Source organism: Mesoplodon densirostris, chromosome 11 (assembly GCF_025265405.1).
Source record: "Mesoplodon densirostris isolate mMesDen1 chromosome 11, mMesDen1 primary haplotype, whole genome shotgun sequence".
Classification (NCBI taxonomy): domain Eukaryota; kingdom Metazoa; phylum Chordata; class Mammalia; order Artiodactyla; family Ziphiidae; genus Mesoplodon; species Mesoplodon densirostris.
This window is the reverse complement of record NC_082671.1, coordinates 7659118-7681509: the sequence shown is the minus strand read 5'-3', so window position 1 is coordinate 7681509 and position 22392 is coordinate 7659118. Positions and strand designations below refer to the sequence as shown.

Genomic DNA, 22392 nt, shown 5'->3' with positions numbered 1-22392 from the left:
AAATATCCCAAAATAAATGGGGGCAATGCCTAGCTATGCTAGGACTATGGTTGACACTGGACAGACATGAGGACCGCCCCCCCCCCCGGGCTTTTTTTTTTTGCGGTATGCGGGCCTCTCACTGTTGTGGCCTCTCCCATTGCGGAGCACAGGCTCCAGATGCGCAGGCTCAGCGGCCATGGCTCACGGGCCCAGCCGTTCCACAGCATGTGGGATCTTCCCAGACTGGGGCACGAATCTGCGTCCCCTGCATCGGCAGGCGGACTCTCAACCACTGTGCCACCAGGGAAGCCCGAGGACCCCTTTTTTGATGTAGCAGGATAAATTTAGGTTGGACCACAGAATAATTTGAGTGTTCTGGAGCTTTCTAAGGATAGAAGGGTAGGCCCCTAATCTTCTCTGGATGTGGTTGTCTTTTCTTGGAGGCAAAATATTGGATTCCATGAACTTTGGAGAAACCTATCATCATGTTCTCAATTTTCTGTGCCCTCTGAGATGTGCAAGGTTGGAGAGGGCAAGGACCAGGTTCTACTGATACCAGTTTGGGATGTTGTCATCATCTTTTATTATGTATCAAATTGTCTTTAACATAAGTTACAACCTGATTAAACTTGATAGACGTTTTTTATCTATTTAAAGACACACAAAAATCTCTTTATATACAATATCTTTTGCCTAGAGTCTAGCAAATATAGTACCTTTCATTGCAGGATTTCTGCTTAACGTAATAAGCAAAAACAAATGACCAAAAAAATATAAACCAGAGCAAACCCAAATCCCTTAACTACAAATATCAATATTGAATAAAGCATTAAAAACACAAACATAGAATAACTTTTTTGTTTAGAAATGCAGAATGAATACTAAAGTTAGTGGCAAAGAAAACCAAAAAACAAAAACAAAAAAAACACAGAACCCCGAGAAAATAACCAACAGTCTTCTGGGGTGAACTTTCCTGCTCACGGCTGCAGCGCTGACTCTAGACCATCTCTCGGTTCCTGCGGATGGCACAGCACAGGATCATGCTGAAGATCATGCCAAATATCTGGAAGACAGGAAGGGGTGTGAGGAATTATGTGGCTTTGCTGCGGGAAGGCGGAGGGAGAGGGGAAGACAGGAGACATGCTGGCCGATACAAATGACAAGGACAAGGTGCCCACGAGGCCAAATGAGGTAAAGGGTGTGAAGCAGGAGAAATGTAAGTAAGACAGTGGAGGGACTGCTGACCAGGGGGATTCTGAGTCTGCAGCCATCAGCCACTGCAGGCCGCACAAGCCAGCTCCCTGGGAACTCTCAAGGTGAGCATTCTTTTTTTGTTTTGTTTTGTGGTACGCGGGCCTCTCACTGTTGTGGCCTCTCCCATTGCGGAGCACAGGCTCCGGACGCGCAGGCTCAGCGGCCATGGCTCAAGGGCCCAGCCGCTCCGCGGCATGTGGGATCTTCCCGGACCAGGGCACGAACCCGCGTCCCCTGCATCGGCAGGCGGACTCTCAACCACGGTGCCACCAGGGAAGCCCCTCAACTTGAGCATTCTTAAATTGAATGCTCCAACGCCAGCTATTCCCATAGTGTCTACAGGCCAATACTTTCACTTCCCTCTTTGTGTATGTCTGTGTTTTCTATTCTAGTTTTAAAGGTATTGCCATGCCTTTTACTGAAAGCTGCTTCAAGCCTTTCCTAGATGCAGAGGAGGGGTGTCAATTACCACTAAGACAGGAAGCGATTCTCTCTCTGGGGGAGTCTTTGCAAGGGGCAGAGGAAGGCCGTGTCCCCTACAGAGTCTCATCACTCCCTTGTGGGGGAAGATGGGTGACCCCAGGGAACCCAGTTGGCCCCTGGTGGCTTCTGGGGGCTCCTGACATGGCAGTAGATTGTTGGAAGCTTTCAGTCTCTTCCTGGTTATCCACCTTTGGGTGTCTTTCTGACCACAGTGGGAGGTGAGACAGTTCACATCCACGTTGCTTTCACTGAACTACTTTCGTGGGGCAAAGAAAAGCAGGTGCACGGTGAAAGCATGTTCTTAAGATTATCCCGGGATCACTAACAAGTCTGGGTGATCTATATCCTTGCTGTTCCAAGTGTGGTCCGTGGACCAGACACAGTGGAATCACCTTACATTTATTTATCCCTGCACCTTAATGGTTATGGGAATGGATCCTGGAGACACAGTGAGTTCAAATCCCAGATGCTTCACTCCTGACCTCAGAGACTTCGATCAATGTACTCAACCTCTCTGTCTCTCCGGGCCCGAGTCTGTAAAATGGGAATACGAATAGTTCCCACTTCGTGGATGTGGCGAGGCTTAAATTAGTTGATAAATTAGTTGATTAGTTAAAACAGTGCCTGGCCAGAGCAAGGGCTTCATCAATCTTAATTACTAAGATTCCCTCCCGATGCCCCCCGGCACTCACCATCACCACGGCAATCCCGATGCCCACGGCGCCGATGATGTGGAATTTGTTTTGGAAGACCTCTTCGATGGCCTCAGGGCAGGACTTGGGGGGCAAACCAAGACTCAGGTCACATACGGTCCTGCTCCAGGCTCCCCCCAGCCCCGCCCCCCCCCCGGCACCCGTCTCATACCCGGAGCGCTGGTGGTCCCAGAGCAAGGGCTGGGGACTGGCTGGTGGACGGAAAGGAGAACCAGGAGAGAGATGGGAGGTGGGTCCCCAAAATTTGGGCAAGAAATCAGGGAGGGAAGAGGGATGAGCCCTTGCTTTGGGGTCCATGTCTTATCTGGCCATAGGGTTACCTCCTATTATTCTGAAGTTTGGACATTCGCTCTAGCTCACAATCATGAGCTGCTCTCAAGTCTATAAAGTAGGAGTCCAGGCCTGGGAGCATCGCCCATGCACAATGGCTGGAGGGCCCAATCGTTGCAGGGAGCTAGAACACTTGGTTATTTCCTTGGCCTTTGTTTTGCTGCCCTTGAGGAAACAGAGGCCCAGGGCAGGGGAGAAAGGAGATGGCCACCCAGGGGGAAGAGGTGTTTAGGAAGCACTGGGATGCTGTCCTCCCAGAACAAGGGGGCTGAATGCAAGTCCACTTTGGCAGGATTTGCCCAGAGCAGCTGGGCCGGGCACAAGGGTCTTGCGCGTAAGCTTACCTTCATCGTGAGGTTGTCGAGTATTTCCTTTTTGGGGCAGATGTCTGAGATAAATTGTTCCACTCCCCCAGCCAAACCACAGCAGTCCAGCTGCAGAGGGAAGGACAGGGATGGGGGTGGGAGAGATAGATAAAGAGGACTGAAATAGAGATGCACACACGTTCTGAAGCAAGGCAAGGAGAAGGGAGGCGTCTTAGCGAAGCCGGTGTACCGCGTAGTGGATGGCTTTCAGCGTCTCCCGCTGGGGCTCGTCCTTGTTTTTCAGCTTGTTGTAGGTGTCCTTGTAGAATTTCTGCACTTCCTTGATCACCTGGGATGCACAGACAAGAGAGGAGCAGAGATGGCTTCTTTACGAACAAACGTCACCTGTTCCGTCTTGTTCACGTGCAGCCACAAATTCCCGGAGCGGACAAGCCACTGGACTAGGACCTCCCCGCCTCGGGGCCTCCGGGGTCCACCCTCATCTCCTCCCACACCCTCTAGGAACCGCTCCAGCCATGTCCCCTTCTTTTTGCACCTTTGGTTGGTCCCTTCAGCCCCACTTGGCTTTCCCTTCTACCTAGAAACAAAATTAAATTGCCTCAATCTAAGGAACTAAAACCAAAAATCCTACTCCTGATTCGGCTAGTTTTTCAGGCTTCCATCTTTTTTTCTTCACTCAGAGACTGGGTGACTGTTGGCAAATTACCAAACCTCTCTGTACGTGAGTTTCTGCATATGTAGAATGGAGATTATAATAGTCCCCACCTCAGGTTATGGCAGGGATTTAAAGGTGATATTGCATTAAGCCTGTAGCACAGTGTCTGGTGCAAACAGGGGAGAAGGACTAGCTATTATTTTATAATACGAAGGAAGTAGCGTTATGGTTCTGCACCTGGGTGCATCCGGGTTTAAGAATGCCTGTATCCAGGGTCTCTCTTCTTTGGCCCCTCCTGCTAAACATGACAAGACAGCCCTTCCTGGAACACTGTTCTGATGCAGCCCACCCTGGCCCCCCACTGAGCCCACTCTCAGCCGTGCTCAGACCCTTTCTTTGCCGGGAAGGCCCAGCCTCCACCAGCTTTCCTCCTGAAATCCTCTCTCTCCTGCCGGGTTTAGGTCAACACCCCTCTTTCTCCGTGAAGCCAGAAGAGAGTCCCCTACCCCACGCCGGCTTTCAAATCCCACAGGGCTTCTGATTATAAATGACTTCTGTGACACTAGTCAAATGCATGTCTTTCTCCCACACTAGGTGTCAAAGCTACTTGAAGTGGGGACCACCACCCACGCATCTCTGGACCCCCCAGCGAGCGGGGTACAGCTCTTGGCTGGTGGTGGCACCGATTTAGAGACGAGGGGAGGGAGCGGGGTGGGGGTGGGCCCGGGCCAGACAAAGCCATTTTTCCCTAAGTCGTGTTCCAGAGAAGTTGAGGGGAGGGCTGCTGAGCTGTGAGCGGCAGATACACTGACCCAACAATACTGCCCAAGTACCCACTCCGTGCCAGCACCGTCCAGGGCACGGGAAGCAGTGGCCGGCACCCACCCGCACAGGGTAGTGTGAACACTCGCATCCCCTTCCCTGGGGAGCTCCCCTCAGAGGCATGTCTGATGGCTGAAGGCCAAAGGCCGAAGCAAGGGACCAGCTGGGACACCCTTCCACCGCCATCACCCCATCCCCTAACTCCCAAGAGACCTTACAGGAAAAACCTACCTCATCCTTGTGGGAGTATCCCCAGATGGCCGCAGCTATTTCAATGGCAAATATCACCAAGAGGAAGCCAAAGAACTGGAAGGGAAAGGGCTGGGGTGAGGCACAGTCCCAGCCGGCCGGCCGGAACAAACATCTGGGGACCCAGCATCTGGGGGAGGGAAGGGATGCCTGGAAGGGACGGGAGGGGGTCCACAGAACTGCCAGCACTCAGCCAAGGCCAGGAGGGGAAAGCCGCAGGAGGAGAGAGTGGCACAGACCCCAGAACTGATATTTCTAAGGTGTCAAGGAAGAGTCAGTGATAAGATACCCTCACCTGCTCACAAAAACCACAGAGATTTGAGGAAAGAAGGAGGTGAGTACAATCCGGAGTTTGAGGAAAATTGCAACAAATTTTGAAACAAGAAGGGGAGGCGAAGGTACCTGTGGATTCAGGGAAAAAAAGCAAACGTGGTCCTCGACAAAGGGAAAAACAGAGTCATTTAGTTGCCTAAGGGGAGTGATAAGACAGAGGCTCCAGAAAGGGAGAGGAGCAGCGTGTCATCACGGGGCCGGGGATGGGGGCAGCGAGGTGGGCACCCTGGGCACCCGCTCTGCCCCGTCCCGCCCCCTGGTCTATGGGATCTCGGGTGGGCACCCTGGGACACCAGGGGCCGTGGGCACAGAGGGGACACTCACCAATCCCAGCATGCACTGGGACTCCTGCACAGCCCCACAGCAGCCCAGGAAGCCCACCAGCATCATGAGGGCGCCGGCTCCAATCAGAATGTAAACTCCTGAGGGCACAGGGCAGAGGACAGGACAAGGAGCTGTGAGCGGGGACGTGTACGTGCTTCCTGATCTCGTTCCCTCTCTGCATCCTTACTGCTCCCGTCTCAGGGAACAAGAGTCCCAGATACCTCCTCCCACCTGTCTCTCCTCTGGGACCCACCCATCAAGCCCCCATTCCCAGCTTACCCTCAGCCCTCCTGGAAGGTGCCCATTACCCCCGCCCTAGGACAGAGAACATCCACGGGAGCCCCAGATTCTACTCAGGACAGACCGGTCCCGTCTACAACCCGTCTCCAGCTGGATGGACCCACTCCCGCTAGCTCAACTAGACTCTCCAAACTGGGGCTAACTTCCCGAGGCTCTGACAAACCTCCTGCTGGCCTCCACCTGACACAAGAGGCTAGGAGAGCAAAAGCCTTCAGCAGGAAGGGGCTGTGCACACGCAGACGCCCACGCTCTGGGCAGGCCAGCTCGGCCATATTCCCAGAGGGGATGCCTTCCCGCCCTGCTGCCTGGTGGCAGCCGGGCCTGCACAGTTAGCAACGTCCGAGGGCACGAGAGCCCTGCTCTGGTGCAAAGAGCAGCCTGGGTGTCAGAAGACCCTTGTTCTGGTCCCAACTCTGCTACTAGCTGTTGTGTGATCTTGGGTAAGATCACAATTTCCTTATTTCCTTGTTAGTAAAATGAGAAGTTGGTTGCTAGAAAAGTTCAAAAGATCCCTTCTAGCACACCAGTGAGACCTTACCGCTGCAGTTCAGTTACACCAGGTTAAGAGTGGAAAGGATCCTCCTTGCTAGAGGGAAGGTGCGTGACAAGGTTTCTAAGCACTCAGGTGGGGTGTCCAGTGGGGAAGGGGTGGTGAAGGGCTGTGAGTTCCACAACTCTGGCCTGGGACAGGGGGACACAGTGGGACACAGCCCCGGCCCTAGTCATCCCACCCCCCCCACCCCAGGGAATGCCCAGAAGGGCCCATCGTGCAGTTCTATTCTTGAGAAGCACAGCTGACCTGCAGTGACCACCCGCTTCCCCGGTTCCCTCTTCCAGCCCCACCAGCCCCAGCCCCGGCCCCGGCCCCCGCCCCGGGAAAACTGGCAAATAAGTCCTAGGCCTCCCTGGCATGCAGGCATGTTCTGTCCACTGCTGGGAGGGGCCTCCTGTCACACGTCGAGAGCCCCAAATGCCTGGGTTTGAAAGCCGGCTCTGTGACCCTGGGAAGTCCACTTATCTCTCTGTGTAACTGTCTTCCATCTGCAAACTGGAGACAGGAAAAATGCCCACCACAAGGATTGCTGTGAGGATTAGGCCATATGCTCCAAACGTCCACAGCAAGTGCTAGCTACTGCTAATCTTTCTAACTTTAATTTACAAAATTTTAATCTCTTTATTAAGGTATAGTTGACGTACAATCAGCTACTGTCAGTCTTCACAATACGAAGGATGGACGACAATTGTGAACGATCACGATTGCGATGCCGAATTTCACAGACGTGTTGCTCCCTCCCTGCTGTCCTCTCGCTGGGAGCAGGGAGACCTCCCTAAAGTAGGCATGCTTCGCCACAATACACAACAGGACACTGCGACGAGAACCCCGGCAGGTGTCACAGTGATTTCACCGTCCCACATCCGTACGCTCCTCCCAGGCCGGAGCTGTGTAGGCAGCAAACCTCGCAGCAGCCCGTGGCTGAGACTCCCGGGCAGCACAGCGAGGGGCGCACACAAGGGAGCGTTTGTCCTCTGCCCGTCCCCTCCCCACATCTGTCGTGATGTCAAGTCACGTGGCCTTGCTGGCAAACCCGGATGAATGTGGGTATTGTTCCCATGCACGCCCGGCCCAGACTGGGCAAGGGGACAAATGCAGCTTGTCCTGGAGTCAAGTCCCATCCTCCTAGGTCATCCACTCCATGGGGCCACAGGCTGGACTTGGGGAGGCAGGTCCGCCCCGCCCACACATGGGCACCACAGGAAAAGTGGCAGCGCTTTCGGGTCTGGGCTCTGACTTGGGGACCCCGGTGAGCGGGGGCAGTAACATGGCCCCCGTTTCTCCCCGTCTCCTCATCTCTCCCCACTGGGGCAAGACAACAAAGGATGAGGTCCCTCCTTTGAGCTCCGTCGCAGGGGCTGAATAAACAGGGGGTATCAAGAGATCAGAAGGATTTACAAGCACAGAAAATAGGGTTGAGTGGGGATGATCACACAGACGCGTTTTCTCTCCGTCCAGATCCCAGCCTGGCCGGGCGACCCTGGCAGAAGGCAGAGGAGTCAGGTTGGCGGCCACAGAGAGCCACTAAAGGAGAAAGCATTTCCCACGCAGAGAGAACATTCTCCTAATGGGCCTGTGGGTTAATATTAAATATTCAATCTTGGGCTCAGCAGATGAAGATCTTAGGACCAAGGGTCTTGGTTTTAAGTCTTGCTCGGACAGCTGCAAGATCTGGGGTGTCTTGGCTTCACCCTCTCCATCCAGTGGGGGATGAAGATGAGCAATTCCCTGGCGGCTGTTTATGGGGATTTTTGACAGCAGCCGTCAAGCCATAGGGCGGCTCAGCTATGAGCAGCAAGCCCAGAAGCCTTCAAACCACTGCAGGGTGAGGGCTGCCTTCAAAGGGCCATCCAGGGCTTCCCCTCGGACAGGCTCCGCCTGGTCTACACCCCGAGCTTGTGAGCAGGGGCTGACGGTGATAAATGACAAAGCTTTCCCCTTTATAAAACAAGTGGATGTTAGCCTTCAGTCTGACTCATGGAAAAATTTATTTGTCACGGAGCCTTCTCTGGGATTACTGTATTCATTTGCTTAAGGGCTGTTTATTCTGCTTTCTTCAGGCTGACATTATAGGCCTAGTACCAAAAAAAAAAAAAAAAAAAAAAAAAAGCTTCTAGTGCAGCAGTAGCATCTGCCGAGTCCTTTACACAAAAGCTTTCTTGTCCACCTGTTTATTGGGGCTCTCGGCCTCGGGAAGGCAGGGGACCCATCAGCCTCCCGTCATCACCCCCATCCCATCTTGCAAACAGTCCTTCCCACACCCATTCGTGTGCAGAACAAAATCTGGCAGAGCCTCTGGCCTCCACTTGCTGAGAACAGTTTATTGTCTCCAAATAAGTGGAGCCCTAAGTCTGCTCCCCGATGGCTCTCTCCCAGTCCCTGTCCATCCCACTGATGGCTGGACCAAGGACTTAAGAAGGGCTGCTAGCCTGGGACCAAGAAGAAGAAGTTCCCCAATTGGTTTGCAGCCTGGGATTATGGATACGGTTGACGGCCTGAATCTCCAGGGCCCGAACTGGAGAGAAGGCCCATATAAGGCTGTCAGCCGTTCTGGATCCTCTAGAGCCTGTTCTGAACGTTGCAAAGTTTCTTCCCTCGCTTCTCTGCCTGATTATGCATTCGTTCTCTACTTTGAAAGCTGTGGCCCCGCTGGAGAAAAGACACTCCTGGGTCCTTCAGGTTTCCTGAAGGGTCAGCTGCATGGCCAGGCTGGCCTGTGGGTTGCCCTGCAGATGGTCTGTACCCAAGTGCAAGGGACGGTCACCCCATGATGTCAGGAAGAGCAGCCGGGATGGAGCTGGCACTCTCTGCTGGAAGAGGGGCTGTGGGTCAATGCAAAGGCTGATGTCACAGCCCGAGGGGGAACGGGACACAGAGAACGAAGCCTCCTTGGCCCTTTGCCCGGGTATGACAATTATTCAGTTGCCCAGAGCACTCAGCGAAGCGCGGGGCCCAGCCAGGCCCAAGTGGTCAGTCGCTGACTGTGTTCTATGTGATGTCACTTGAATCACCCTCCAAGTCCTGGGCTTCTGCCAGCAGAATGAAGTCTTCGGAGCTGAGCCCTTTCCCAGGAAGGGGGTCCAGTGCAGAGGGTTTGTATCTGTCTATGAGAGCTCAGGGGGCAGTGGCCACTCGTCCCTGAGTAGGGGTTGCTGTGTCTCTTTGGGATGTGCCTTCAGACCAGCTCCTGGTCACCTCAGGTAGGACCACGGGCCATCAGAAGGACGCCACAATGACCAGGGGACCTGAGTCCTGGGAGGTTCCTGGAGGCAGGCCTGGCCCCTCTGGCTGTATGCTTGTCACTCTCCTGCCACCTGCCTGACTTTCCTACCTGTCACCTGCTGGGCTGCTGGGGCCGGGGGCCTGTCTCCCCCAACCACGATTGGGGCAAAGTCAAAAGGCCTAGGGAGGGACTTCCCTGGCAGTCCAGCCAGTGGTTGGTACTCCACGCTTTCACTGCCGAGGGCCCAGGTTCAATCCCTGGTCGGGGAACTAAGATCCCATAAGCCACGAGGCCAAAAAAATAAAAAATAAAAAAGAGTGGATATATGTATAACTGACTCACTTTGCTATACACCTGAAACTAACACAACATTGTAAATCAACTAGGCTCCAATAAAAAAAAAAAAAAAAACACACAGAATGAGCCAGAGTCCTAGATAACAAAACAGAAACTGGTCGTTGGAAGTGACCAGAGGTATGGAGCCAGGCACCTGCAGAGCACGGGGAGGCCGGGGACTCGCTCTAGGACAATGCCACCTGCTTGCACACGCCTGCCCCCAGATCTGCTCTCCCCGTGGAGGGTCCCCAGCTCCCTGTTGTGACGTGACGTGGAGAGCTCAAGGCCTGCCCTCAGCCCCTGCCCCTACCCTGCAGTCCCACTGCCCCAGCCCACAGAGTGGCATTCTAGGCCTGCCGAGGCTGCCAAAAACCTCACAAAAGAATGCTGTAGCTAAAACAAGTCAGGGCCCTATGGAAACCTGCTCCCTAGAAACTCTGCGTGTGTAGTTTTCAGTGTACTTTTTTTTTTTTTTAACTTTATTTATTTATTTTTGGCCGCGTTGGGTCTTCGTTGCTGTGCACAGGCTCTCTCTAGTTGCGGCGAGCGGGGGCTACTCTTCGTTGTGGTGCGCGGGCTTCTCACTGTGGTGGCTTCTCTTGTTGCAGAGCACGGGCTCTAGGCGCGCGGGCTAGTTGTGGCACGTGGTTCAGTAGTTGTGGCTCGTGGGCTCTAGAGCGCAGGCTCAGTAGTTGTGGCACACGGGCTTAGTTGCTCCGCGGCATGTGGGATCTTCCCGGACCAGGGCTCGAACCCATGTGCCCTGCGTTGGCAGGTGGATTCTTAACCACTGCGCCACCAGGGGAGAGTGTGTGTGTGTAGTTTTAAAAAAATTATGCTGTGCTTTTCTTTCCCTTACTTTCTTTCTGACAATAGGGAGACACGCCCTAAAAAACCCCAACTAACACCACCACCAAAAAGAGATGAAGGCAGGGAAACCATCCCCAGACCCAGGCGCCTGTGGGGCCACCAGCTGGAGGCTGGCCCTGGGAGGCGGGAGGGGGTCATGCGCCACTGGCCACCGCGTTCTTCCTGAAGGTCTGGGTGATAACGCTCTTCAGACTGTTTGCTCCGTCTTTTTTTAAAAATAACTTCTTTGGTGGGTGGAAAGGAAGTGACCAAACTTACACTTTGAGCCTGATGACATGACAACATCCTCCTAAAAATAGGGGGCTGCTTTTGTTTCTCGCAAATGAAGGGTTTCCTATCCCCCAACCAGGCGAGGGGAGAGCCAAGAGGATCTGTGAGCTGACTCAGAAACCAGGGAACTGCCTCCGACAGGTCCCGGCCCTCCCACTCCTGTTAGAGATGCTTACACAGCAATATGCTGGTGAAAGTGACAGAATGATGCTAGAAAAAGATGCCAAAGGACCCGTGTGCAGAAAGAAACCTGCTAAATCTGTTTATCTTCAAACTGGAAGCCTTTGCCCTAAAACAAAATCACTTTAGAAAACAGATAAGACTTAACATGCATGGCCTGTGCCCCAGCGCAGGGGTCTGAGGGGCTGGTGTCTCTTCTAGTCGCTCGCATTAATCTGAATGTTATCCAGGAGGCAGGTCCTCTGGGTCTCTGAGCCCCTATCTGAACCGTGGGGGAGATGCTCCCTCTCCTTCCCCTGGCTCTGTGGGTTCCCAGGACAAAGTTTTTTAAATTAAAGAAATGAACAAGGCTTCTTAGACATAAAATTCAGAGAGAAGTTCAGAGACAAGAAAGAACAGAGGTTCTGAAACCCTCCAGGGCGGCAGCAGCTTTGGCAGAGCTGACTCCACATCAGAGAATGGCCCCAATGCCAGGCTCGGTCAGCTCGGAAAAAGAAACCACATCAGTCAAATGCAAATGCGTGGGCACAACTACACAAAAGCACAGCTGGAAAAGGACCCGACGGGCAATGCAGCTGGAGCAAAAGTCCCCCCCAGCCCAAGTCCTTGGATCAACATGGACTCTCCACGGCTGGAGGGAACAGCAAGGTCCCCCACTCACCTGTGTAGAAGCTGGAATTATTATTATTCTCTTGCTCGAAGATGCTCTTGGTCTGCGAGTCGAATCGGAGCCATAGTCCGATGGCAAGGACCGCGATCCCGGCAAGCTGCAAGACACACAGGACATCGGCGTGAGCCTGGCTGTCAGGAACAGCGCGGTGCCCTATCTCAGGTGAGCCGCCCTTGGCCTCTGCCCCTCACCGGGCACCTGGAAGCAGCAGCAGCCAGGTGGGGGTGGGAGCAGGGGATCGAGCCATTTGCTAAAAATACCAGCCAGGTGGGAATAAACAATTATCTACCAGCAGTACAGGGATGGATACCTCGTGGACAACAGAATATTATACAGCCGTGAAAATGAACCAGCCACAGTTTGTGCAATACTACGAGTGCATCTCACGATGTTAATCAGAAGAGGCAAAAAGCACCGAACACGTACAATACAATTCCATACAGTTAAAGACTCTTGTTTAAAAGTGCATGTATATCATAACAGAAAGAGAAGGAAGTGATGATCATAAAGTCGAGTGAGTGGTGGCCTGTAGGGAGGGCGGGGTTTCTGATGAGGGAACAGCATTGGTGGGGGCGAGGGGGGAGGCGGGTCTAGGGCACTGGCGATATTCTAGCTTTGACTTGGGTGGTAGTGGCCCGGATATTCACTTCACAATGATCCTTCACATTGTTTGTGTTTTCTGCACTCCTCTGTATATATACCAGACAATACAAAAAAAAGAAAAAACATCGCCCAACGCGTAGGTACCTCCCTGGGCTGTGAGGGCAGCTGTGATTCCGGACTCAACCATGCTGCTCAGTGAAACCTACCCACAGCTGGCGCCTCTCTCTTCACACAGGGAAGCCTAACAAGCTGACCCACCCGACTCCAGGCTTAGGTGGACATTTACTTATGGGTCATCCTTGTAAACATCAGACAAGAAATCTCCAGAGGATTGTCTGATCCTATAATTTAGTGAAAATCCCACTTCATAGGTGGGCAAGTTGAGATACTGGGCCCTAAAGGGCAGACTCTCCCAGTAAGGAAAGACTGAGGCATCAATCCTGGCCCGTCAGGCACTGCTGAACTTGATGCCAGGGACCAAGGAGGAGGCCCCCTGCCAAGCCCCGCCAGGCCAGCTGAGCTCCCCTCCCCACTGCTGCTGGCCTGTACCAGGGCTTGCTGGGGTGACTCACAGGCTGTGGGTGGTGGCCGGCTGGATGAGGGTGTGTGGGCTCAGGGCCAAGGCCCAGCCCCAGGTTTCGCTGACCCACCCTCCTCAATAGAGGCACCCTGTGTCAGAACCCTCCTCCTCAGGGAGCTGCGTTCTTTGCCCCAAGGGCCAGGACAGCCTGCAGTATAGACAGGCCTCTTCTCTCTCTCTGCTTCTCTCCTTTTCCCATGACTCTGCAGTGGGTTTGGACGTGCTGGGTGGAGAGTGGAGACAGCTACAGTGGGAGGGGCGACCCAAGACCTCACACTGCAGTAGAGTTAAAACCTTGTCTACAGGAAATCCCCTGGCGGTCCAGTGGTTAGGACTCTGTGCTTCCACTGCAGGGAGGGCCCAGGTTCAATCCTGGTCGGGGAGCTAAGATCCCGCATGCTGCCTGGCGCGGCCAAAAAAAAAAAAAAAAAAACACCCTTGTCTACTCCCGTAGCGGTGTCCACAGTGAGGGTCTGGAATTCCTTAGAGTTCTGTCGCTTCAGTTCTCCCATCTGGCAAACAGGCGTGGTGAGCTCGGGTGCTCTGGTTCAGTCTGGGTTCTCCTGACTCTCAGGACCTCTTAGAACAAGGGCCCAGCTGGGGAATCTCGGTGCACTGGGGACTAAGACCCAAGACCGTGGTCTAGCTCCCCTGGGGTCTTGGAGAGTTATAAGAAAGAAGGTAGTAGTTCCCCCTTCTCCACCCCCAACACAAGTAGGCCCAATCAGATTCCTGGAAAATGGAAGACAGAGGCCACTGGCTTCTTTGGGAATATGAAAGCATTAACCTGAAAAGCCTGGAGGCTGGAGCTTCACATGCACTTGCAGGTAGTCCTAGATTGTGCTTAGCACTGAGCCACAAGCCCTGGCCTCAGTTTCCCCTCTCGCCCTTATCCTGGCGGGGCTGTCGCTGAGAGCACCTGGGACTGAGAGAGCCGTGTTCTTTCACGTCCTTCCTGCTCTAGGCTGCCTGCACTTATCCAAGGATTATCTTCCAGTCATTCTCCCTGTGGATAAAGTTACTCATCCACCCCTTACTCTGCTGGAAAAATTCTTAAACGAGTCACCACAAAAAGAACAAAAACAATCCCGTCCAAAAGAACAAAACTACACCTAGGGGTAAAACGGGAATAAAGACACAGACCTACTTGAGAATGGACTTGAGGATATGGGGAGGGGGAAGGGTAAGCTGTGACAAAGCGAAAGAGAGGCATGGACATATATACACTACCAAACGTAGGGTAGATAGATAGTGGGAAGCAGCCGCAGAGCACAGGGAGATCAGCTCGGTGCTTTGTGACGGCCTGGAGGGGAGGGTGGGAGGGAGGGAGATGCATGAGGGAGGGGATGTGGGAACAGATGTATATGTATGACTGATTCACTTTGTTATAAAGGAGAAACTAATAAAAAAAAGGAAAAAAAAAACACAAAAGAACAAAACTACAAAAGATGACGATGTAAAGACAGTGGTTCTGCTCAAAACAACAAAAAAAGATGATGACAGCTCCACTCTGCCCAGAAACTTGTCAGGCCAGGAGCTGGGTCTCTTTGGGAGTGATGCCATGCACAGGCATCAGCTCTCAAATGAAACTTCCAGTTTTAGTTTTGAGGATCCTGAGCCAGTCGTTTACCTTTTACCTGGTCCACACTCACAGGTGGCATGAAGAACACTGTGTGAAGAACAATGTCCCAGAAGGTCCCACCCCGGCCAAGGACAAGGCCAGATACAGGAGAGGAGTCCAGGGTCCTGCCACATCTGGACACCATCCCAGACCTAACATCAGGAGGAAGGGAAAGTGGCTGGCTCTGCAGAAGTGGAAAAAGCATGGGACTTCCCTGGCGGTCCAGTGGTTAAGACTCTGCGCTACCACTGCAGGGGGCGCAGGTTCGATCCCTGGTTGGGGAACCCGCATGCCACATGGTGCGGCCAAAAAAAAAAAAGAAGTGGAAAACGCAGTAATAGACCTCAGTTTCTTATGCCTAAAAACTCACCATGAGCGAGGAGGAAGGTTCAAGAAACCCAGGAGGAAGGGAGGACAGGGGTGGGTCTGGGAGGCTCGGTTCACCAGAATCACAGAGAAATGAGCACTGTTGCCCCTTTTGTTTGAATTGCTGAGTTAACTGGCCCGAAGGGATGCTGCCGACAGCTGCCCCGTTTTCTGTAACGCTATTGGAGAAGCTGCTTCAGTTGGCTGGAGGTCACAGGGCCATGACACCACTTAACAGTGGCCTTCCCAGGTGTGCAGGCAGTGCTATCCGGGAAGCTCAGAGCACTTCCCAGGAGGGCACCCTTTTCGGTGTGCACAAAGGGGTCCCCCAGCCCCCCACCTGGCTCTCGTCCCCAGCTACTTGAGTCCTAGGAGAAACCAAACAGGAATGACCAGCAAGCACCAAAAAGAGCTTTAACCTTTAAACAAGGGTCCCACCCCAATGTGCAAAGCAGCACTATTCACAACAGCTAAGACATGGCAGCAACCTAAGTGTCCATCGACAGATAAATGGATAAAGAAGATGTGGCACATATATACAATGGTATATCACTCAGCCATAAAAGAGAATGAAATAATGCCATTTGCACCAACATGGATGAACCTAGAGATGCTCATACTAAGTAAGAAAGAGAAAGACAAATATCATATGATATCACTTATGTGTGGAATCTAAAATATGACACAAATGAACTTATTTACGAAACAGAAACAGACACACAGACATAGAGAACCAAAGGGGAAAGGGGAGGGGGGAGGGATAAATCAGGAGTTTGGAACTAGTAGATACAAACCACTATATATAAAATAGATAAACAACAAGGTCCTACTGTATAGAACAGGGAACTATATTCAGTATCCTGTAATAAACCATGATGGAAAAGAATATGAAAAATATCTATATATGTATAACTGAATCACTTCGCTGTACACCAGAAACGAACACAACATTGCAAATCAACTATACTTCAATTAAAAAAAAAAGGGCGCCAGCAAGTTATTGAGGGACTCCATAAAATAAGGAATTAGGGGTCTGGGGGACCAAGAAGTTGACCGTTTCCTCCAGGGTTAACGAACAGCACGTGGCAGGAATGTCAGCCACACAGAGGCCACGGCTGCAGCCCGCCTCTTACCCATCATGGCAGGACTAGAGTGCGCAGGCCGAGGATGCTCAGACAATTCCCTGCTCATGGGGTCCCTGGAAGAGGGCAGCGACCTGCCCACCACCACCAACCGGTCTGGTGGGCACAGAGGTAGAAGGTACAGCCCCTCCACTCCCAGCCCCAGGCTCTGCCCAGTCGGCCTGGTTACCGCTTTCCAACAAGAGCCAAAGGGACGCATTCCGCCTTCAGGCCAGAAAAGGTCCCACCCATTTGATACTGCAGGGAAAAAGGACAGTTTTCCCCATCGTTTTATTGGAGATTTCTTTATTTCCTCATGCACGCTCCGTTTCTTCTTAGAAGATGGGTCAGGAGAAAAACACGAGACAAAACCTAACCTGCGGACATTCTACAAAATACTTGACCAGAATGTCTCAAAACTGTCAGGATCATGAAAAATGAGCACAGACAGAAACTGTCACAGGCCAGAGGAGACGAAGGAGACAGGACACCCGTCAAGTGGTATTGTGGGTGGGATCCTGGAACCGAAAGGGGACGGGGCTGGAAAACCAGGTGAAATCCGAGTAAGTCTAGCTTAGTTAAGAGTAATGTACCAGTGCTGGTTTCTGAGCTGTGACAAATGTGCCCTGGGAATATAAGCTGTGAACAAGAGGGGAGACGGGGAGGAGTACAAGGGGACGGACTCTCTGTAGTATCTCTGCAACTTTTCTGTACCTCTAAAACTGTTCTAAAACTCTGTGTGTGTGCGTGTATGTGTGTAGTGTGCGTGTGTTAGGTGGGGCCTCTCCTTCAAAGCTTCCTGTCTCCTTCAAGAACCTGCTCCATTGGGCTTCCCTGGTGGAGCAGTGGTTGAGAGTCCGCCTGCCGATGCAGGGGACACGGGTTCGTGCCCCAGTCTGGGAGGATCCCGCATGCCGCGGAGCGGCTGGGCCCGTGAGCCATGGCCGCTGAGCCTGCGCGTCCGGAGCCTGTGCTCCGCAACGGGAGAGGCCACAGCGGTGAGAGGCCCGTGTACTGCAAAAAAAAAAAAAAAAGAACCTGCTCCATTAATTCACCTCTTTCCTGCCTCTGTTGTCTGTCTCGGCTGTTTCACTTTTTTTTAAAATTTAATTTATTTTTTATACAGCAGGTTCTTATTAGTTATCTATTTTATACATATTAGTGTATATATGTCAATCCCAATCTCCCAATTCATCCCACCTCCCCGCCACTTTCCCTCCTTGGTATCCATACGTTTGTTCTCTACATCTGTGTCTCTACTGTTGCCCTGCAAACCGGTTCATCTGTACCATTTTTCTAGGCTCCACATATATGCATTAATATACGATATTTGCTTTTCTCTTTCTGACTGACTTCTGCCAACACACACGGGCAGGTCTGTCGATCCTAAAAAAACCCAGAAAACAAACTGGCTCCTCCTCCAACTGCACTGCTCCTCCTGGCTGCTCTGCGCTTTAAACCCCGAGCTTCTAGCTAAACCACCTCCAAGTCCTCAGTCAGTACGGAGTCCCCGTGGGGTCCCCTGCCCTTCACGTAGGACAGTGGCCGTTCCTCTGAAAGGCTCCGACGGCTTGGGCTGTCACCCAGTGTTAAGGCTTCTACGCCATCCTCGCACTTCTGGATCTCTGAGCAGGAACAACAGTGAACCCTGCTTCCTTCTCCGCTCCTTAGATGGAATCCCTCAAAGTTTCCCAAATAAGTCTCGTAAATCCTGCCTCAGCTGGAGGGAGCCCCTCCTCCTGGAAGGCTGTCCCGGCCACCTAGGCCAGCTGCTTCCCCAGCAAGACGTCCTCAGCTTCCTCCCCGGGAAATGCGAGCCCCATTCTGCACTGGTCCTCCCCAGCATCCTCGCTCCCTCTCTTCCTGTTTACACTCTCCTGGAGGGCAGGATGACATCTCGGTCATTTCAGTAGCTCCCCTGCACCCCATCCATACTTGCGACCAGACAGTCATTAGTAAATCATTATTCAATACGTGAAGGATGACTTCAAAGAAAGGGAAGCTCTGAAGCCCATCAGAATTTCCTCTCCTGGGTCCCCTCACCTTGGACAAGCCTCCTTTCCCACCGGCTTGTCATCCAGACCCATCTTCCAACATCTCCCAACAAGGGTCAGAAACTACAAAGAACAACTACTTGCCCAGAATAAATACTGAGAAAGAGCCATGAGGGTATGTGATGAATGTCACAGTGAGATTTAGGGGCACGTCCACATCAAGTCTTTTGGAAAATGAGGGTTTATAAAAAGTCCATGCCCTGCTGTGCTCACCGCCCACTGAAGTCCAGTTAGACACTCCAATCCTTTTTTTTTAATGCATTCATTTTTTATTTAATACTACTTTATTAAAGATGACTACATATAATTAAAGTAAACCTTTAACATACATAGCTTTGGATATTATTATACTTTTAATAGCAATATTCAAGTGGTGATGGGTGTTTAATTCTTTCACTCTAAAATATATGTGACTGGACTCCCCTGGTGGTCCAGGGGCTAAGACCCCATGCTTCTAATGCCCGGGGGCCTGGGTTCGATCCCTGGTAGGGCACTAGGTCCCGCATGCCGCAAGTAAAAACCCCCACGCCGCAACGAAGATCCCGCGTGCCACAACTAAGACTCCAAGAAGCCAAATAAATAAATAGTTAAAAAAATATATATATGTGACGTTTTAGATGTCTGGTGATAGGTGTTGAATTCATCACTCTAGAATATCTGTGAATTTATGATTCTGAAGTTTTTCTGGATGACAGATGTTTGAGAATTGGGTGAAAGTCTCAGAAAAAGTCTGAAAAGCATCGCTATAATTTTCCATACAACCTCTAGAGTTCACAGACACTCTGAAACCATTCATAAAACCTGGAGTGTATGGATTCCACATTGTGAGTACTTGGATAGACCCTCCAATCCTTGACGAGCACACAGGTAATCCAGTCAGCTGGGGCGGATGCCAGCTTCAGGAGGCGTGAAAGCACAGCCCCACGCGCCGGGCGGGCCCAGCTTCCTGGCCTGTCCTCTCCCCTCCCCTGGCTGAAAGCACAACAGGCCCAAGGCACCCACGCAGAGATGGGGAGTTCAGTGAGTCACACCAGACCCACAGGGACAGGCCCAGAAATCTTACACTACAACACACACCTGGGGTTAAAGGAAAGGTCTCCAGTTCCAACGGGCGAATTGAAAACAAATCCTAAGTGCAGTGTTGCTTAGGGACACCTGGCTTCTCTGGACCCCCTGCCGAGTTTGCAAAGCCAATTCCAGCTGGAGCCTGAGAAACGGTGGCCGAAACGCCTGAAGCAAGCGTGCAGAAAGGCGGGAGGTGACGAGGAGGTGACACAGAGGAAAAGGGCAACCCGCTGACTGCAGAGGTTTCAGTGTGTGTGTGTGTCTGTGTGTGCATACGTGTCGCCTTGCATCCCATCCCTCAGGTGGAAGGAACCATGTCTCCCCGTGGGGCAAACCCCACTTCAAAGAAAAATCCTCCCAAGGCAAACACATTGGGTGGTCTTGGCTTGGGCCTCTTTCCTCTCGGTCCCCTCTGTCTTCTGTAATATGACCTGACGGGTCACACGTTTTTTAAAAGGACAAAATACTCATGGACGCTTTCTCCATCGAGCTGTCTTGGCCCAGGAAGCGCAGGGCAGATCATTCTCCACAAGCAGTTTCCTTTGAGGCTGACCTCAGACTGCAGTGGTCCCATCTGCCACTTTGGAGGCGGCTAGAGGTGGGCGGTGGTGACAGGAGGGGGTCGGGGGAGAAGGCAGTGCTTTCTTTCCTATGTCCCATTGTCCTTCTGTGAAGCCCTGGCTATCTGGTGACTTTGGTCAAAGGGATGCAGCCGACTTTTTAGTAAGGGACAGGTGGCATGACGGAACAGTGGGCAAGAAGCGGGGGGCCCGAGCTCTGCCCCCTGTCGCTTGCACACCGGCGCCAGCCACGGGGTGATGTGAGAATCACCTGGCAGAGTTCTAAACACGTATCCGCCGCCGCTCCGTCCCGGGGCACCCGAGCGCTCCCAGGAGAATGTCCATCTCTGCTGAGAACAGCTGCATGTGTGGACAGTGGCGTGGCCTCTGGGGCTAATTCCAGCGCTGCCACCTAGGAGCTGTGTGACACTAAGCAGTCTCCGTAGCTTCTCTGAACCTCAGAGTTCCCACTTGTAAAAAAAGAGTTGGATACTTTCCTGCCTTTGACCCAGGAGGTTGAAGGGAAGATTAAATGAAGTGATACGTGTAAAAACCCCTGACAACCGTGAGCGCCAGATTCTGTGGGGAATATAATGATGACAACAGTAATAATAAACCTGGCGAACGACACGAAGACAAAAGTGGGGATATTCACGGCTCTTGGCGGCCTCAGCTGTGTGTCCTCCTCTGATCTGAGGAGGCGGCTGGGTGGGCACAGGGCGACTGGGGACAGTGGGGGTCTGTCTTCTGTGGGTCTGCGTGAGCGCAGTGTGCTGGGGGAGATGCCCCCAGAGCTCCGCTAGGACCAGCCGGGATGGGGGGAGAGAAGTGGGGCGGGGAGGGTCAGGGACACAGCTGGCCGACAGTGGAGGCCTCTGGCCTTCCTGGGATCCCAGGCTGCTTCCCTGAGCGAATTCACGCCGCAGGAAGCAGTTACTGAACGAACAGATCACAGAGAGGGATGGGATTTGCCCTCTTTCCTTCCTTCCTTTGGGAAGATCCATATCAGCCCTGGATTTTTTTGTTAACATACTGGGCTTGGGAGACCTCAGCTTAGCTGCCCCTGGCCACCCAGGAAGTCACAGAGGTGAACCCTGAGGATGCAAGCTGCCTCACCACTCACGCCTGATGGAGCCTCGGGAGTGCAGATAAGGGCCTCTGTGTTCACACGGCCTTTAGAAACAAGTCGGGCCACCTAGACCTGTGGGCTCCAGCCTCACCCATCTCCATGGCAACCCTGGCTCAGCGCAGAGTGCCAAGCCTGATGGGCTGATTCACCGTCAGGAGCCTGGGCCGGGTGCTGCTGGCAAGAGCAAACAGGAGCCGGCTCCCCAGCGCCTCTCTCACCCTCTCCCGGCACCCTCCTCCCCTGAGCCGGTGTCTCTGGAAGGATGAAGCACTTGGACAGGAGCAGAGGTCTTGGAGTCCTGCCCTCTCCGGGCCCGCCGCACAGGACAACAACAGCTAAAACCAAACTCCACGCTGATCAGAAGAAAACTGCCATGACTCGCTTTCCTTAAGGATCACAAGTAAACTGTTAGCGACCTCCCTGGTGGCGCAGTGGTTAGGACTCCGTGCTCCCAATGCAGGGGGCCGAGGGGGCGGGGGTTCGATCCCTGGTCAGGGAACTAGATCCCCCATGCATGCCACAACTGAGGAGCCTGCCTGCAGCAACTAAGAAGCTGCCTGCCACAACTAAGGAGCCCACGTGCCGCAACTAAGGAGCCGGCAAACCACAACTAAGGACCCTGCGAGCCACAACTAAGGAGCCCACCTGCTGCAACCAAATAAATAAATATTAAAAAAAAAAGTAAACTGTTTGTTCATGGCAGAACTGAAAGATGCCAACCAGGGCATATTACTAATGTTAGTTTTATTAGAGATGAACAGAAAAGCCCCAGAGATCACAGTCCTGAAGAACAACTGTCCTCCACCTTCCCGGTGAGTATGATCATTCTGGGGGCCATCTCGTCCCCTTGGGGCTTCTTCTGAGCTGCACATCTACAGAAGCCTGTATCCTCAAAGGCCACTGGGAGACGTTTTTCCAGGCCAGCGGTTCTCAACACGTGGTCCCCAGACCAGCTGTAGTAGCAGCAGCATCACCTGGGAACTTGTCAGACGTGCAAACTTGTTGTCCCCGTCCTGGACTTACTCGATTAGAAACCCAAGTGAGGTGAGGCCCAGTGATCTGTGTTTTTTTTTTGGCCACGCTGTGTGGCATGCAGGATCCTAGTTCCCCAACCAGGGATCAAACCCGAGCCCACTGCAGTGGAAGCGTGGAGTCCTAACCACTGGACTGCCAGGGAAGTCCCAGCAATCTATGTTTTAACAAGCACCCCCAGATGATTCTGCTGCCCACTCAGGTTTCAGAACCACTGCTCTAAGGCTTTCATTTAAACACTGAACAATCGGAGGAATGGAAAAGCTCTTTCTGGGGGTTCTGAACCCAGAGACCAGCTTTTGAAACGCCAGTGCCAAAGGGCACGAAGCTACGGAGCGGGGGTGTGAGCCTCCCCTGGGCGCAGGGCTCCTGCTGGCACTGGAAAGCC

At 52.7% G+C, this 22392-nt stretch overlaps 1 protein-coding gene across 1 annotated transcript in view; it reads right to left on the bottom strand.

The window, feature by feature from the left end:
• Positions 1-541: 541 nt before the first annotated feature.
• The window catches only part of CD9 (CD9 molecule), a 35954-nt gene continuing 14103 nt past the window's right edge, over positions 542-22392 (bottom strand). Inside the window, exons 2-8 of the mRNA XM_060112166.1 lie at positions 11865-11970; positions 5472-5569; positions 4797-4871; positions 3318-3416; positions 3107-3196; positions 2412-2495; positions 542-1045 (exon numbers count right to left, since the gene is read on the bottom strand). Coding sequence (XP_059968149.1) covers positions 980-1045; positions 2412-2495; positions 3107-3196; positions 3318-3416; positions 4797-4871; positions 5472-5569; positions 11865-11970 — 618 coding nt within the window. The 3' untranslated portion in view covers positions 542-979. The remainder of the gene's footprint in view (positions 1046-2411; positions 2496-3106; positions 3197-3317; positions 3417-4796; positions 4872-5471; positions 5570-11864; positions 11971-22392) is intronic.